Genomic DNA, 17,132 nt, shown 5'->3' with positions numbered 1-17,132 from the left:
GCGACAGCGAGCTGCTGCCATGTTCCCCATCAAGGCGGAGGAGGTAGACGGTCCGATATCCCCGGCGCCCAGGCAGCGAACGAGGGTGAAGTCCCGCAGGCCAAGCGGCGCGGCGGCAGAGCGGATGGGCGCCCAGGCGACGCCAGCCACGTGGTGCGAGCGCGACGGGGAGGAGGAGGGCATGGAGGTGGCGACTGAGTCGAGCGAGAACGTGGACCAGCGGCGAGCGACGCTCGTCGTGCTGCTGCTGTTGCTACTGCTGCTGCTGCTGCTACTACTACTACTGACGCAGATGCAGTAGGCGGGCGTATGTGGAGCGCGTAACGGAGATGGCGAGGGTGGAGCTGGAGCTCGCCAAGGAGTGCGGAAGGTAGTGGTGGAGGGCACGTAGAGGAGTGCCCGTTGTTGGTATTTCTTAACCTTACAGATAAAATCCGCAAGCGCACGAAAAATATTGATGTAACACTTCACCCGGGAGTAGTCTCAGGTATCGATTTCCACAGTGAACGTGTGTGTCAGCTCTTCACCAGGTTCTTCCAAAGACACAAAGCTAAGGATAGGCAAAGGATAGAGAGGATTCACCGGTGAGAAACAGTGTCTACGGAAAGCTTAACTTTAATCCTAACGTGATACTTCAGACACTGGCCAGCTCACCGCTCTCAGATATCGCTCTACTATGTATCCGGACAGAGAGGACTTTAGTGATCTTGAGGGCTGTCACCACCTCTACACCCATCTCACACCTACTGTGGGATACGGAGCAAACACCAGAGATCAACTACCTAGACACCGCATCTAAGCAATTACTCCCTCCATCCCAAAATATAAGGCACAGCCATTTTTCTCTCATGTCTCATAATATAAGGCGTGCATGCATGCATACATTAACTAGCATCTCTTGGTCTTATAACATTGATTTGTTTTAAATCTTATATCATCAAACCTCTCAATCACATTGCTTGCATGCATTAAGGTGATCCAACCAAGAAGGTGATTAAATATTTTCTTGGTCTTTGTGTTATGAGTGGTTATGTCTTATATTTTGGGATAGAGGGAGTAATAACTTACTTTAATGTTAGCTACACACTAAAGCAATCACTATATTTTACTGGATTACAGTGAACAATGATCGCACGCGCTGATTAGGAACTAACCTAAGAGATAATTCTCACCAAACAAAACTAAATTACTCAAAAGATATTTCTATTAAAATCAGAGTAATTAACAGAGCAAAAGAAATAAGAAGAGGATTACCGACAGCTCCGGAACTCCTCCGGCTTCTTCTACTCTACTCTCTCCCTAATCTAGTATACAATAAAGTACAATAGAGCCTCTTATAATTCAACTCAAGCTTGAAGTGTGTGTGTGAAGTGAAGAGGTGAAGTCTTTATATAGGGCAGTTATGACGGTTGGGAGAAGGCGAAATATCCATTCTACCCTCCAACCGCCATTAGGGAGTCATCTGGACCATCCCTGCCAAGCCCCAGATCAGACTGCTGTGGGAGTGGTTCGACCTAACCCAGGCCTGGCCCAACAGTCCCACTTTTTGGCCTGTTGCTCCTCCTCATGCTTGTTGCTCCTCCTCATGCTCCCTTATCTATTTATTCGAGTGGAAGGCCCATTTGTTGAAGTTTTGTGTAGTTTTTGGCCCACTCGTTGTATGATAGGATTTCACCTCCACTTAAGTCTGATTTTCATCCCAACTTCGGTGGTTTATTACCTGCATGCGCATATACACCAACACTCGTGGAATATATTAGAATTAAACCTAATCAATATGTTGGATGCTTTATTCTTTATGTTTATGCAGGTATTGACGGCATAGAATTGGCATTTAATAGCCACCAATACCCGTGGCGGCGGTGATCGCCGATCGGTGGGGGAAGGCAGCAACAGGGACGACCTGCAGGCGGTGGAGGCCGAAAATGGCCCGAGAGATGGGGAAGAAGATAAGGGCAAGACTGTCATTTACGTGGTTCCTCTCTCATCAATTCAGTTGATATTATATTTTAATGTGTCCAGTGTCCTGTAACAAATTACCGCACTTTTAGAGTGGCTTCGAGCAAATTCACATCTTTGCAGCATCCCACAGCTAATTACATATCTTTTGGATGTCCTGTAGCAAATTTTACCTTTTAAATTTTTTTCATATTTTTTTTAAAGTAATACAAACGGTGAAACGTTGGATACATGAACCATTGAGACGGAGAGAGTAGTTTTTAATGCATGTAAAATAAGACAGGTAATTAACACATGACTAATGATTAATTGGGTATTAGTTATTATAAATTTAGGAAGTGGAATTATTTGATTTCGTGAGGAAATAAATAAATAAATATATATATGTATATATGTATATATGTGTATATGTATATATGTGTATATGTGTATATGTATATATGTGTATATGTATATATGTGTATATATATATGTGTGTATATATATATATATATGTATATATATATATATATATATATATATATATATATATATATATATATATATATATATATATATATATATATATATATATATATATATATATATATATATATATATATATATATATATATATATATATATATATATATATATATATATATATATATATATATATATATATATATATATATATATATGTATATATATATGTGGGGCAGCGCTAAACCGCACCCAGGCTGCGTAATAACTAAAATGCTCCCCTCACAACCTACCCCACCCCACCCCCGGTCGGCACTCCCACCCCACCTCCCTCTCGTCTGCTCCCACCCCCACTTCCCTCTCGTCCGCCAACCGCCACCCACCCCTTCCGTTCCCACCTTTTTTTTTATTCCCACTGCTTCTCTTCCCTTTTAGTAAATAAATTACTAATCAACATATTAATCTTGCCACGAATTTTCTGTTACTTATAATCAACATATTAATATTGCCATGAATTTTTCTTCGGTAAATAAATTATTTTTGATGGTTTATTTTTATTTTGTTGGCTGCCACGAAATTTTCTTCAGTAAAATAAATTACTTCTGGTTTATTTTGTTCCCCTCCTTTGTGTTGGCTTCTAGGTAAAGAAATTACTCCCGGTTTATTTTATTCCCCTCCTTGGTGGTTTTGGCTTCTAAGTATAGAAATTACTGTCGACGAAACATATTGATCCATTCCCCTCTTTGGTTTTGGCTTTTATGTAAAGAAATTACTATAGACATAACATATTGAATCTAGCAAGAATTCCGTTCCGATTCTGGTGGTCTTATGTCAGTAGATGAATTACTCTATGCGTAGACATAACTTATAGCCCGCCTCCTATCAGTAAATTAATTACTCACAAGTTAGATTTAAAAAATTTTGATCGAGTAAATTAATTTCGGTATTACATCAATGATGTGATCACACATGCAATGTGGTACATCGGTAGAATAAACAGAACTAATTAAAGATCACAACAGCTCCAGTAAAAAAATCACAACAGCAACACCACTGAAGGATACGGTGATGAAGATTGATGCCAAGACTAATACGACAATATAGATCAAGGCCAATGATCCATCTACGCATGCACGAATCCAACAAGCAAGACAACGCCAATAAAACAAATCAACGTTGAGCCGACGAAGTGCTGCAGATTCTCAAGTCCTCCCTGTCGACAGATATCTGTCACCACGGCTCTGGAGAGGCATTCTCATAGCCATCTGGATAAAAAAAAAAATGAAGGTTACTTCTAAGTATCACAAATCAGCAAAATAAATATGATTTCACTTAAACCTAGTATTTCATAGCCATAAGATTGCTGTTGTGAATTGCTTTGCCATAAAAGAAAGCAAACATATTTTTTTCCATATAGAAAATAACTCTGAGAATCAACGAGATACTTAATTGAACCAATCCCCCCATCATACAGTTTAATGACCTTGTAAGATGCTAGCAGCAGCACTGCACTAGAAAGGAAAGCACAATCTGAAATTAATCATGCAAAAGGCTGAGATGCAGCATCCACCACCATGACAATGCATCAACAAAACATGAACCTCCATGAGCAAAGCAATGCCAAGAAAACAAGAACCGGCACGAAGAAACCCAAGAAGCGAATGGATCCAACGATGAAGAGCATATACAAGGACCTCCAGCAGACAATGGATGCGGACACCGGTAACGTGTGCACTACATATCTAACCAAAAAGAACTTTCATTGTAACAGGTTTAGCAATCTCAAGAAGCTCATGGTTCTGATTCAGTGACAGATAAGTAAATTGCTAACAAATCGGCTACCATGTAACATTATATTTGTTTGCAGGCACCAAAAATATAAATAGAAGGACAAATCTCCAAGCCTGAAACCTGACAATGCAGGCACCAAAAATATATATGGGTTGGGAACTAATGCATTATGTCCCCATCATCACTCTGTTGTTATGTTGAACCAGGAAATTTCAGCGTACAGCTATCCAATGAATTCTCCATAGTTTGAGGAAGATGTGTACCGTTCGTTGGCAAAAAGTAAGATGCAAAATAAGAAAACTAGAACTATCCAACATCCCGAAGCGATAAATCTTCTTAGGAAAATTGCTCTGTTGAACAAAGCTCACATCTTTCTATTATATGATGAGTCTGGGAGCTCCAAAACCCCAGAATACTAATAACTAGCTCATCGAGCATTTCAAATAGTCTTAACAAAATCTATAACATGCGTCTGTATGGCTCAAAGTCAATAAGAAAACTCATCAACCCGCAGGCAATAATACATGGGAAAAAAAGACCAGGTCAATGCGTACCTGCTCCTGTGGATGTGTGAGGAAGGTTGGCGGCGTGGGCAGCGCCCATCCGGCCATCCCCACAGGCTTGGGCTCTCCTTGGGGTACCAATCAGGGAGCAACAGCTGAACATTCAATATTTATTTCTGACTAAAATTAGCACATGTTAGTAACAATGTGTGGTCAGGTAACATTCAAAAGCCTGATTGTCTAGTAAGTTCGCCATATACATCAGATGAGGAGTAGTAATTTTCAGTTCAGGCTAATACCTAATTAAGTGGGTTATCTGTAGATCTCATCCTTCTTTACCCTGCAGGTTCACATCTTGGCGATGGGAATGATTCAACACCACAAGAACCATAGCAACTCAAATGAAGGAAAAAACAAATTTAATCGGTTCTAACTGCTGATGCAAAGCAAATCTGATTCACGGTGACCAAGAGAAGAGGTTAACCTTATATATTCCCTTAGGCAAAAAAGAAATAGAACAGCGCACAGCAAGATTGATTTTGCCATCGCCGCTTCCAGGATCGATTTGGAGGATTTCATTCCACACCATTGGAAGCGCCTCCTCGCCGCTGCCGATTCTTGACACCGCCGCCGTTCAGTTTCTACACCGAGCCACCAGATCCGGTGCCGGAGAGCCACGACAACGGCTTCACGCAGCCACCGGTGTCAGGGAGGGGTACCATCGGCTTCCTTCGTCCACCAACGTCGAGAGCTCCCTGGATTTCGCGGGTCAGGTAACGGAGTCGAAGAAGACGACCAGCGTGGACGACAGAAGCGGAAACGAGTGACGGCGCCGGAAGCACGGGGGGCGGCGGCGGCGACCGTCGCCACCTAGAGCGGAGGAATAGGAGGAGGAAATGGGTGACGGGATACGGGGCTAACCAGTGGCGGTGGAGCTCCTTGGGGCGCGCAAAGGAAGCTGACGCCGGAGGTGGAGGCCCGGTGGGGGCGGTGGAGGTCGAAGCCGTGGCTGAGCGGAACGGGAGTACCGGCGGGGAAGGACGAATGCCGGCGACAACCGCGTGAACGGGAGCGAAACCGTCCCCGCCTCCTCGCACGAACACGGACATGCCCGTTCTTGCCGCCTGACCCATTAGATCCCTATAGCACGTCGTCGCCGTCGCCGGGCGCCTCACGCCATTGCCTCTCCTCCTCGTTGCCGCCGAGGTATAGGGTAGGGTAGGGGTGGGGTGGGGGTAGGATGTGAGGGGGAGTATTTTAGTTATAATGTATCAGGGTGTAGTATAGTGTGTATATATATATATATATACATATATATATATATATATACATATATATATATATATACACTATTAAAAAATAAGAGGTGCTTCCATCGTCAAAAAAAACCTGATGAAAAAAAAACCAAAATTATCAAAAAAAAAACCAGGCGGAATAAAAGAAAAAAAACAAACCTGTCCGATTAAAAAGGGCGAAAAAACCAAATCTATCCGATCCAGAAAAATTCGGATGAAAAAAAAAACCTAAACCTGTCCGACCAAAAAAATGGGCGAAAAAAAGGAAAAAAAAATCGGATCTGTACGAATCCGACACCGGGTAAAAAGGAAGAAAATAAAAAAAAAAGAATATGTCCGATTCTGTCTCTAAAAAAATCCAACTCTATATCCGATTCCCCCTTAAAAACAAAAAATAAAGGGAGTAGCTATATTTATGGCACCATATTTTTCACCAAAAAATAGTCAGCATGTATTTACATTATAAGTTCCTAAATTACATATGTAATTATAGTGTAAGTGTTGTATAAGTGCCGTGTAAGTGAATAAATTACATATGTAATTATAGTGTAAGTGTTGTGTAAGTGAATGTAAGTGGGGGTGTGGTTAGTGTATAAGTACTTCAAAATTCAATATTAATTTGTTTTGGCAATAAAGTGAATGCCAATACCGTGCTCGGTTGGTTAGGAGCTCTGTCTGCGACTTCGAAGGTCTCCATTCGACTCTCCGTAACGGCGCCTTAATGTAAATCGTACTGTCACAAAATCGACTATTTTTTTGACAAAAAATCTGAAAATAAAAGGCACCTCTCCTCTAGGCGGATTTTTTTAGCAAATCTGAAAATAAAAGACATCTCTCCTCTAGGCGGATTGGAGATATGTTTACAAAAACGGAACCTACATATCGAGAGCATTCTATTTTTATATTTATATGATTTTAATTTTTTGCAATATATATATATATATATATATATATATATATATATATATTACATAGAATGTACGGTATAGTAATTTGATAATAAAAACAAGAAAACTACTCCCTCCGTTAAAAAAAACAACCTAGAAAAAAGAGAAAAACTAGTGGACGGAATCTCGTGGGGACGGGATACACCCGAGATCCATTTCTTCTCCACAGATCCGTTTCTCCTCCTCCTTTCTCTCCGATTCTTTCTCTCCATCTTCCACCTTCCTCCCTACTCCCCGGTCATGAGGGTCTCTCCCGGCGAAGGTGGGGGAGACGGAGGTGGTTGTGGTGGTCTCGTGGGCGCCCTAGAGAAGCGTCCGGTTATGGGGGTGGTGGCGGAGGAGGAGGAGGAGGAAGAGGAGAAGGGAGCCAAGGTTGTGAAGAGGGAGAAGGGAGCGACAACGACGTTGGAGACGAGGCGGCCACCATGGAAATAAGTCATTCTTGACTGGTATCAGGAGGTATCATGGCTGATACCAAGTATCATGCCTGGTACCTTAGGGAATCATGGCTGATACCCACAAGTATCAGGCCTGGTACCCAGGTACCAAGGTCTGATACCTAGGTACCAGCTAATACCCAATGTACCAGGTACCAGCCAGAACACTCATAGGTACCAGGTGTAAGGAGGGAGGTATCATGGCTAATACCCACAAGTATCAGGCCTGGTACCCAGGTACCAAGGTCTGATACCTAGGTACTAGCTAGTACCCAAGGTATCAGGTACCAGCCAGAACACTTATAGGTGCCAGGTGTAAGGAGGGAGGAATCATGGCTCATACCCACAAGTATTAGGCATGGTACCCAGGTACCAAGGTCTGATACCTAGAGACCAGCCGGTATCCAAGGTACCAGGTACCAGCCAGAACACCCATAGGTACCAGGTGTGAGGAGGGAGCGCATGCCATCGTCGTCGTGCCCGGCCAACGAACCTCTTGTTGCCATCTTCTATCCTCTCATTCCTTCCCCTCCTCAATGTGTTTCCTCCCTTTCCTTCTGTTGATCTGGCTAGCAAGACAAGGAGAAAAGACGTGCAAGCTCAGCTATACAGAGGAAAGAAAGGGGAGGAGTCACTTTAAGTATCCCGTCCTAACAGGATCTTGTCCTCTAGTCTCTCTCTGAAAAAAATGTGGGATGTGACCTCTCCTAATGAATAGTTGTACTTATGTAAGTTGCCGAAAAGAACGGTGCCTGGCAGCAACAAGCTACTAGTAGTATTCTAGTAGGGTGAATAGCTAATTTAGTCCCTCAAGTTTCACCGAAGGCTCTAAAAGTGCATCTAGGCTCCTAATGATTTTGATGATTGATTACAATGCGATTAGAGAGGACTAACATTTTTATTCAAGCAAATGTGAAGGTTGTTAAGTCCTCAACACGTTGTAATACAATGCATATCCCGTGAATGCGACATCGCGATGCAATGCGGCAATGATCAAATGGTATATTGTATCTTTTTCCTCGCATTGTGTCGTAGGAAAGCCATACTATTAAGGGGGATGATGCATAGACATATAAGGAGTGATGCGTGTGCTCAAAATCAATTTTTCTTCGAAGCTTTTCTCTTTTGGAGTGTTCTGGAAATTTTTGGAAGTTCCGAAAATACACAGAAGCGTTCTGGAAATTTTCGGAAGTACTTTCAGAAGTATTTTCGGAAGTTCCGAAAATGGGCGTTGACTTCAATTTTTCTCAAATCTGGAATTTTCGGAAGTTCCGAAAATTGTTTCGGAAGTTCCGAAAATCCCTTTTGTTGCACTCCAACGGGCAGATTTGTGCTGTGGGTATAAATACCCACCTCCCCTTACTTGTGAGGGCTGCTGGTTCCATTCCAATTATTTATGCCCTTGGCTTGCTCTCTCTCTCTCTCGTTCATTTGAGCCTTGCTTCCTCGATTCATCTCTCCACCCGTGTTTGATTTGGATTTGGTGTGTGTGTGAGAGTGTGGATTCGAGCTTGTGTGGGTGCTTCTTGTGGTCTTTGTGAAGATTTGTGAGCACTTGCATCATCTCCGGGAGTTCTTTGCATCATCTTTTACTTTTGGAGGTTGAGGACTCCTAGACGGCTAGGTGTCACTCCCGAGCCACCGATCTACTTGTGGTTGGCCGGGAGAAGTTTGTGAAGGCCGGATCTCGCCTTCGCAAGGGAAGAGATACCTCTTAGTGAAAGGAGGAGTGCTTAATACAACCTCTTGAGGAAAGGGTTAGCTAAGACCCGGCTCTTAGTGAGCTCCTCAACAGAGAGTAGAATCCCCTCAAGGATTTGAACTCCGGGGAACAACTTTGGGAGCTACATCTTGGTGAAATTTCTTCATCCCTCTCCTCTAACTTTGCTTGCTTGTGCCGCTATTGGTCTAGTTGCTGATTGTGCCTTGTATTTCCTGTTATAGTCTTGTAGATCTAGAGTTTTCATTTTGTGTGTGCGCTGCTCTGTGCATTTTCGGAAGTTCCGAAAATTCCCAGCCTAGCTCCGAAAATTACTGCTTCCACATTTCTTAAGTTTTAAATTAGCCTATTCACCCCCCTTCTAGGCCTAATTGACCCTTTCAGGCTCAATTTGGTCCTTCACGTTTCATTTTGTCCACATAGCTCCTCCAAATATTTGTTTTGGCTTGAAATCATCCTTGGGCCCATTTAATATGTCATATGGCTATTTTTAGTCAATATTTCTATTAAAGAATATCATTTTTGCCCTTAATTTGTATACAACTATATACTATAAAAGAGAAAGTCAACATGAATAAATACATTACAGATGTACTTCTCATTATTTCAACATGTGCACATGAAACTTAAGCAATTGTTATCGTGTACACTTGCTAGTACATAATTTTTTTTTGTTTTACATAATATACTATGTATTATCTATAAAAAATCAAGCATGTAATTTTTCTCTTATATATGTGAATGATTATGGGTATAAGTGTTCTCTTATAAATAGAGTTGTTAATTCAAGGATAAATTTGAACTAAAATGAAAACTTGAAGGATTAATATGGATAGATTGAAACATTAAGAACTAAACTGAGCCTCAGATGAAATTTGGAGGACCACTTTGACTATTCACCCCTGTTCTAGTAATAGCATAATTTCCTTTCATCTTTTGCCATTTTCGTTGATGGAGGCAACGCAACGCAAGCTGCATCTACCGCTTTCTTGGACTGTGTTCTCTCCTCTATCCTATTATCTATTCAATCTATTTATCTCCTTACCTGAGCTATAATGCCACTACTGCGTCTGCGTGGTAGCTAGCTCGCGAGCCAAGAAAGCCCCTACCTCAGCTAAGCTGCCAGCCCAGCCTCCCATGGCGCACTCCCTCGCCGCCGCCGCCTCGTCCTTCTCGCCGCCCGCCGCACGCCGGCGACTGCCCGGACAGGTTTGTGCCCTGCGCTAAGCCCACCACTTCTTTTAGTTGTAGCTGCTTTTTGATTTCTTGGGGTTCGTTCAGTACTTCAGCTTGCCTGGTGTATCATATGTATGCCCTGTTTCTTGATTTTTTTTTTTTGCCCGGGGGGGGGGGGGTTTGCAATTTGTTCTGCAGATTTGTTGAGTTTTAGGCTGTGATTCATGAGGGTTTGAGGGGTGGTGAACTGGTTTCATTCTTTTGGATTGGTTCTTGGCTTGGATTGGCTTGATGTATGGATGATGATGATTTAGTGGCAGCTTCCGATTGGATTAGTTTCTCTGGGTAGCATTACTCGATTTCTTGATAGGTTCCTTCCCTGCTTGATGCAGATTGCAAAACTTGTAGTATTATCCTTCATGTCATATATTATTCCTATTGTGGGGAATCTGTCTATGATTAGTACATGTCAAAAACAGTATAGCATAGGCAGTGCTTAGTAGTAGGTTATCGCGCAAGTGTGATTACAATTTACAATTGTGCAGGTTCAAATGCTTTACATAAGCTACAAGGTTAATTAGCCTTGGATTGAGATTGATGGAAGTTAAGCGTCATGGAAAAAAAGCTCAATTGCTCACATTTCCTCTTTATTTTAGTGCAAACTGCAAAGATTCCGAAATTGTCATAGTTAAAGTAACACGGGCACTGTAACTGGATTGGATCCCCCGTTGGACTTATTTTAAGACAAAATTTATGAATTCTAATGCAGCCTAGTTGGGAAGACACTGTAAAAGCTCTGAGAAACCACTTAAGGACAGCAAATGGCAGCACATGCTTTAGATCTTGCTGAAATTTAAAAAATATTCTTTATCAACACTTGGCTTCTCCACATCAATGTTGATGCATCAGTTGAATAGAAAAGTCGGTCCTTTCTTGTTACAAGTGTAGACTAATATTTTCATGTGCATCTTGGTGGACCTGGAGTGTCCTGCTTCATGGGATTCCACATGTATACCTAGGTTTCAACACGTGAAACCAGAGGTGATTGAAAAGTTTGGCATCCTTGTGTATTGTCCATGTTAAGTTATTTCTAACCGTAGACCAGATAAGTTCTGTTCACCAGAGATTTACAAGTGCTGGTTGCTTCCTAGGGGGCTAATGTCAAAAGTCAGTGATAATTCATGTTTTGTGCTGTAGATATATTGGCTTTGAGAGCTTAATTATGTTAATTTTTTTATTGTTTTCCAGCTTCTTGTCAGTGAGGTTAGCGAGCATTTAGATTCACAAATGAGCCTAGTTGCCAATCTACTCTCCTTTTTTATTGCTCATCCAGTAGGAGCACTTTTTTTTTGTGAGGACAGTGGGAGCATCCAGTAGAAAAAAAACTTGAAGTAATCTGTTTAACAAAGGGTCTGAATGTATATTTGTCGCATTGCAATCTTGTGTTCAAGCACTCAAAAGTTTTGAGCGAACTAGCATTTGTTTGAGCAAAGTAAAAATTGTTAGTTTGATGTCATATGTTCATACTTTCCAGTTTCCACTGTAGTACCCTCATCATCTTCTGTGCATATGAATATTCCAGTTACACCAGCAATTTGTTGATGTGCATTTCAGGTGACTAATGTAATTTCGAGACGGAGCTCAGTTTCCTTCAACAGCCAGAGAATAAGTTTTATGTCCATTCGTTCAAGGCCAAGTCAGCTTCGTTTTAAGATTTGCTGCTCGGTATGCTAAGGTTTTCTCCTATTAGCAATTGTTCTACCAATGTATTGAGTTTATTTGCACATTTTTCTGTTATGCACATGTGTTCTTCAAGAACCTTCATAGGTGTCTGGAGCAATTGTTTACCTATTCCAAACTAGTTTAGATTTTGGAATATCTAGTGAATCAGCAGTAAATAGATAATTAAATAGGAGTTCATCTTGAGTTCTTGGCATGGTTCTTTTATTGTTCTATTGATGCATAGGCGCCTAGTTCATTTGCACTTGATCAAGTGCTTTCTTGATGCCTAGATTCATCAAGGCTAACCCCACTCTATAAATACGAACCAGACACTTTGACGTAGCTAAAGTTTTCATGGACAATGTGTGTTATCTAGTTAGTCAGATAAAGAGCGCAAATCTTCTACCATTTTTCCTGGAAACTAGTAATAATTTGCTAGGTTAGACAACACTAAAACAGTGAGAACCAATTTGGAATACTGTTGATATTCACCATTATGTTGAGCAGGCTAAGAAAGAGACAGTCGACAAGGTTTGCAACATAGTTAAGACACAGCTGGCACTCCCTGAGGGAACTGCTGTCACTGGTGAATCAAAATTCTCTGAACTCGGTGCTGATTCACTGGATACGGTAATCCCTGTCAGCCAAACAAAAGCAGCATTTCCGATAATACGGCGCAATTACAGTGATGCCAAATCTCCTTTGTAGGTTGAGATTGTGATGGGCCTCGAGGAGGAATTCAACATCACTGTCGACGAAACAAGTGCGCAGGACATCGCAACTGTTCAAGATGCAGCAAACCTGATCGAGAAGCTCGTGCTGGAGAAGGCTGCATAAAAACCATGCACCTCAATTCATCAGCCCTTTCGGAAACGCCAAAGGGCTGCTGCTATGTTTTGATCTCGCAATTGCGTTTCGGGAGAGAATACGTTCTTCTAAAATTTATGGCCAACTTTGCATTCTATCTGTATTGTATGTTCAGTCATTCCTGCTACCCCATTTATTCTTTCCTTGATCATTGAAGGTAGGGTTTTGTACTCCAAAGGCTACATGAGGGAAATTAATTGAGACCACTTGTTCTGTGCCACTTCCATTTCATGTACTGTATACTGCTGAAGAAAAATTAATACTAATAACTTGTCAAGAGTCACTGGTTCATCCCTCTTGGGTCTCTGAGGAGGCTTACAGGCTACAGCGTTTTCATGGTCTGAAACTATGAAAATCTGAATGAGATGATGTAATGGTAGATTTGTGGACAGGAAATGCAGCTCCTGAACTCATGGGTTTGTGTTTGATGTGGATGACAATCTTGTGGTAAGCAACCACCTATCCACCACACATCTGATTGAATGAAAATTAGAAAAATATTATGTTGGAGGAAACAAAATTGGCTTTTTTGAGGGCTAGATAGCTGAAATTGATGGATTTGGATAATCTAGATAGTTATTTGAGGGTATACGCGAATAAATTAACTACTACAAAGTTAAAAATTTGCTTTAGAGAGGTATTCCGTGAAAAATTTATATGGTAGTATCTTTTGCACGAAACGCGACGTGTAGTAGCTTAGAAAACGTATAGTAGCTTAGGAAACGTGCAAACGAAAACAGAAAAGTGCATGGCCTAAATGCGGGAATCCACATAATTTCCATTTGAATCATACAAATTCAAGCAAATAAAACCAGAATGAATAGAAAAGTTTGGAAAACTACAGCCAAAACCTAAGCCAGAACATCTGAAAATGAAAATTGAAAAAAAAGGAGAAAATATCAGAGGCAGAATATCTGAACAACACAAACCTGCGAAAAGAAAAGGGAAAAAAAATGTCATCTTCCACCTCCGTCCTTTCCCCTCTCCTCGCTCACGCTCATGGCCGCGCCTCTCCCACCTCAAGGGCGCAACCTCTCATCGCTTCCCGGCTCAACCTCGCCGGATTCTCGGCCTCCTCTCCACGACGGATTCTCCCGGCACCTCGCGCGAGCGGCGGCGGCGGCGGCGGGGAGGAGGAGGACAGCCGCGTGCAGGAGCTGAGGGTGCCCGGTTCTTGGCTCACCCCTGCAGGAGCAGCGCAGGTCCAGTCCAAGAACCCATCTCCTCGATTCTGTAGCTGACTTTGTGGGTGATTAGTGTGGTTTTCATCCTTTTCTTGGATATCGCTGCTGCTAATCTAGGGTTCAGTAATCGGTAGTAGGTTTAATTTTGAATTGCAAATTCATGCTTTCTGAAGGAACTTTAACATAATGTAGTTGTAGTGCCCTGTCAGATTACTTGCAGTTCAACTTGAAATGTTATGGTATTTCAGTGAACAAATGTGCACATGAATGTGTTATGCTAGTCCTGAAATCACAATGTGTTAATGTATGCGCTTTGTGAGCATCTGGTTGCTTACATTTATCTTCTGTTTGAATGCAACAATGCATTTTTTTTCCTGTCACTCTGTGGTCTCTGATTCAAGCTATGATGTCCTATGGCCTGTTCCGAAGAAATCGATGCTTAATTGGAAACTTTGCATTGTATGCATAAATAACGATGCTTGTGAATAACCTTTATATTATGATTTGAATAGGAAAGTAGATCATATTAACACAAATGGCATTTATTCTTAGCTGAAACCCTGTTGTTTGATTCCACAGCTTGCTTGCCCTATACCGAATTATACAGATGATTTGTCCCTTGTGCCTATATGACAACTCCATTGCAGTTATGAAATCTTGGTGTTTACCATATGTGAGATTAACTTCTACTTCTCAACAGGAATCCGAATGGCTGAGGGAAACACTGCACAAGTGGCTCGACGACGAGTACTGCCCGGAGCCAGCCAATGTGGACATCAGCAACACCGCTGCGCGGTCATTCTACGAGTCCCTGACGGCGAAAGAGTCTGACCTGGGAGAGATCTTGCTGAAGATGGTGGGAGATCTGCAGAAGCTGTCATACAAGGAGAGCTTCCACGGCGCGTTCTCGGCTGCCAATGCCGCGGTGAGTTTGATATCGCAGAGGATGGAGTCATCATCTGATGACTGATCATTGCCAAGCAATTGCTAGATGGGTTTTGCTTTTGAACCATCCTAGCAGGGAATTGGCATCTCAGATCTTTGTCTACTGAATTGAGTTCATCAGGTTTCTTTGTGTGCCTGGGCGGGCGCTTGGTTGAGAAAATTGAAAGATGATGTGATCATGTAATTGTAACTTGTAAGTACTTGCAACAGTCACATGCGATTTTGAGTAAAATACGCTAATGGTTCTTAAACTTATTTTACGGGTGACATTTGATCGATAAACTCAAAAAATGCATTTTTAGACTGTGTTAACCCTAAAGCTGTGTTTGAATGTACCGTTTGGAAATTTCTCCCCTGCACACGGAAAATGGAGCGATTCATTTGCGCCTAATTAATTAAGTATTAACTTAAAAAACTTTAAAGTGATTAATATGAATTTTTAAAACAACTTTCTTATAGAACATATTTGGAAAAAAAACGCATCGTTTAGTCAGAAAGCGTGCATGTGAAAAATGAGAAAGTAAAATTTGAAAAAGGAGAAGTATAGAACACGCCCGGGTGTGTTCGGCACCTCTTTTTTCAACCCATCTACCTCGTTTTTCACGCGCACGTTTTTCAAACTACTAAACGGTGCGTTTTTTTAAAAAAAAGTTTATATACGAAAGTTGCTTAAAAAAATCAAAATAATCCATTTTTGAAAAAATAGCTAATACTTAATTAATCACACGTTAATAGACCGCTCCGTTTTCCGCGCGTACTGTTGCCCCGGTTGGTAACCTGTGCTATCGAACACACCCCTATGCACCATTTCTAAATGCAATATGGCATCACCTCTTTGTCTCCTTTTTCCTCCTTTTTCTCCTTCTTTTTCCTTTTATCCTTGTCAAGCCAGTCCTCTTCTCTCCCTTTCATCCACGTGTCTGGTCCTGTCCTTTTTATTCTGCCCTTGTATGTCCCCCTTCTTGCTCCTAGCCAGACACCCTTCATGATGAAAACTCGGGGTGGGGCACAAGAAAAGAATGGGAAAATGATAAGAGGGGAAAAAAGAGGGAAAAAAGTAAAAGAAATTAGTGAGATGTAATCGTGTGTTTGGTTTGATAGATGGGATGGGTTGAACCTTAAATCAAATTAGGTTGAATCTCCCCGTAAAAAAAAATTAGGTTGAATCTATTTTTTAGTTTTGCAGTGTTGATGGATGCCATGCTAGAGGTCTTCAGGGAGAACTTCTGCTTCACAAGTTGTTGCTCTGCTTCTCTATCTCTGGGATGCTTCGAGTCTCTAGCGCTAGGGATGAAAACGGAGCGGATACGAACGGATAATGCTCATACCATATTCGTTTTCATATTTTTTACCGGATAGGAAAACGAATATGGATAGCTCGAATACGGAAACAAATACGGATTATCTCGAATACGAATAAGAATCGAATATGATCGGACACGAATACGGAAACATTTTTTTCTCGGAACACGAAAACCAACTCAACTTCTAATAGAAACAAATATCAACATATATAATTAGCTCATTTTATATAAAATGAGGTATAATTTATAAATATTTTTTAAAATTTAAATAATATTAATAGTATGGACTAGTGTTAAGAGATAAACTACTATTAAAAATCTATAAAGGTATATTGAAGGTTATAGAGTTAGAAAAAAATGGGGTATGTCTCATGGGTCCTGCGGATATCCGAATAGCACTGTTCACCGGATATCCGAATTATTATCCGTATCCGACGGAATCCCTGATACCATATTTGTATTCGTATCCGGGAGAAAATATCCGTATTCGTATCCATATCTGAACTATCCGAGAATTATCCGATCCGAAAGGTATCCGTATCCGTTTTTGTCCGGATCGGACGGAAACTATCCGCTCCGTTTTCATCCCAATCTAGCACCCTCTTGATCGGTTGTTAGGATGAGGAAAAAAAAAGAAATTGTGCTTAGTTTTATCTCTCATTAGCTGGATCTGGTAACCTCTATTTCTTTTTTACAAAATACGCAAATGATTTACGTATTTTTGTATTAAGATTAAAGGATATTGCCTCACAAAGCCAACTCACAACCAAATACAAAAGAGAAACAAAGGAAAAGAATGGGGTACAAAGGGCTATTCCCG

General features: G+C 41.3%; 3 protein-coding genes across 5 annotated transcripts; 2 read left to right on the top strand and 1 right to left on the bottom strand.

Annotated features, from left to right (window-relative positions):
- Positions 1–3,326: 3,326 nt before the first annotated feature.
- Positions 3,327–5,982, bottom strand: LOC4352414 (uncharacterized). 3 transcript variants are annotated; one of them, XM_015763281.3, is made up of 4 exons: positions 5,200–5,972; positions 5,015–5,055; positions 4,767–4,891; positions 3,327–3,686 (listed from the first exon to the last, which is right to left on the bottom strand). In XM_015763281.3, the coding sequence occupies exon 1, from the start codon at positions 5,846–5,848 to the stop codon at positions 5,357–5,359; it is 492 nt and encodes a 163-aa protein (XP_015618767.1). In that variant the 5' UTR covers positions 5,849–5,972; the 3' UTR covers positions 3,327–3,686; positions 4,767–4,891; positions 5,015–5,055; positions 5,200–5,356. The 3 variants fall into 3 exon arrangements, with proteins under 3 accessions (XP_015618767.1, XP_025877540.1, XP_015618761.1); XM_026021755.2 differs by having other exon boundaries at positions 4,767–4,870; positions 5,015–5,982; XM_015763275.3 differs by having other exon boundaries at positions 4,767–4,895; positions 5,015–5,973.
- Positions 5,983–10,161: 4,179 nt separating this feature from the next.
- Positions 10,162–13,162, top strand: LOC4352413 (acyl carrier protein 1, chloroplastic). The gene is made up of 4 exons (XM_015762734.3): positions 10,162–10,323; positions 11,905–12,015; positions 12,520–12,642; positions 12,721–13,162. Exons 1-4 carry the CDS (start codon positions 10,252–10,254, stop codon positions 12,847–12,849), a joined length of 435 nt encoding a protein of 144 aa, XP_015618220.1. The 5' UTR covers positions 10,162–10,251; the 3' UTR covers positions 12,850–13,162.
- Positions 13,163–13,821: 659 nt separating this feature from the next.
- On the top strand, positions 13,822–15,263 carry LOC4352412 (uncharacterized). The gene is made up of 2 exons (XM_015762733.3): positions 13,822–14,081; positions 14,764–15,263. The coding sequence occupies exons 1-2, from the start codon at positions 13,833–13,835 to the stop codon at positions 15,031–15,033; spliced, it is 519 nt and encodes a 172-aa protein (XP_015618219.1). The 5' UTR covers positions 13,822–13,832; the 3' UTR covers positions 15,034–15,263.
- Positions 15,264–17,132: the final 1,869 nt, after the last annotated feature.

Source organism: Oryza sativa, chromosome 12 (genome assembly GCF_034140825.1).
Source record: "Oryza sativa Japonica Group chromosome 12, ASM3414082v1".
Lineage (NCBI taxonomy): Eukaryota > Viridiplantae > Streptophyta > Magnoliopsida > Poales > Poaceae > Oryza > Oryza sativa.
This window is presented reverse-complemented; position numbering and strand designations above follow the sequence as displayed.

What these genes read in the sequence shown, in the direction of transcription:
- LOC4352413 (XM_015762734.3), top strand. Translation starts at nt 10,252, where the DNA reads ATGGCGCACTCCCTCGCCGCCGCCGCCTCGTCCTTCTCGCCGCCCGCC. An exon ending in GCCGGCGACTGCCCGGACAG is followed by an intron (nt 10,324 to 11,904) that starts GTTTGTGCCCTG and finishes TGTGCATTTCAG; the next exon opens with GTGACTAATGTAATTTCGAG. An exon ending in GTGCTGATTCACTGGATACG is followed by an intron (nt 12,643 to 12,720) that starts GTAATCCCTGTC and finishes TCTCCTTTGTAG; the next exon opens with GTTGAGATTGTGATGGGCCT.
- LOC4352414 (XM_026021755.2), bottom strand. Translation starts at nt 5,848, where the DNA reads ATGGGTCAGGCGGCAAGAACGGGCATGTCCGTGTTCGTGCGAGGAGGC.
- LOC4352412 (XM_015762733.3), top strand. Translation starts at nt 13,833, where the DNA reads ATGTCATCTTCCACCTCCGTCCTTTCCCCTCTCCTCGCTCACGCTCAT. An exon ending in CCCCTGCAGGAGCAGCGCAG is followed by an intron (nt 14,082 to 14,763) that starts GTCCAGTCCAAG and finishes ACTTCTCAACAG; the next exon opens with GAATCCGAATGGCTGAGGGA.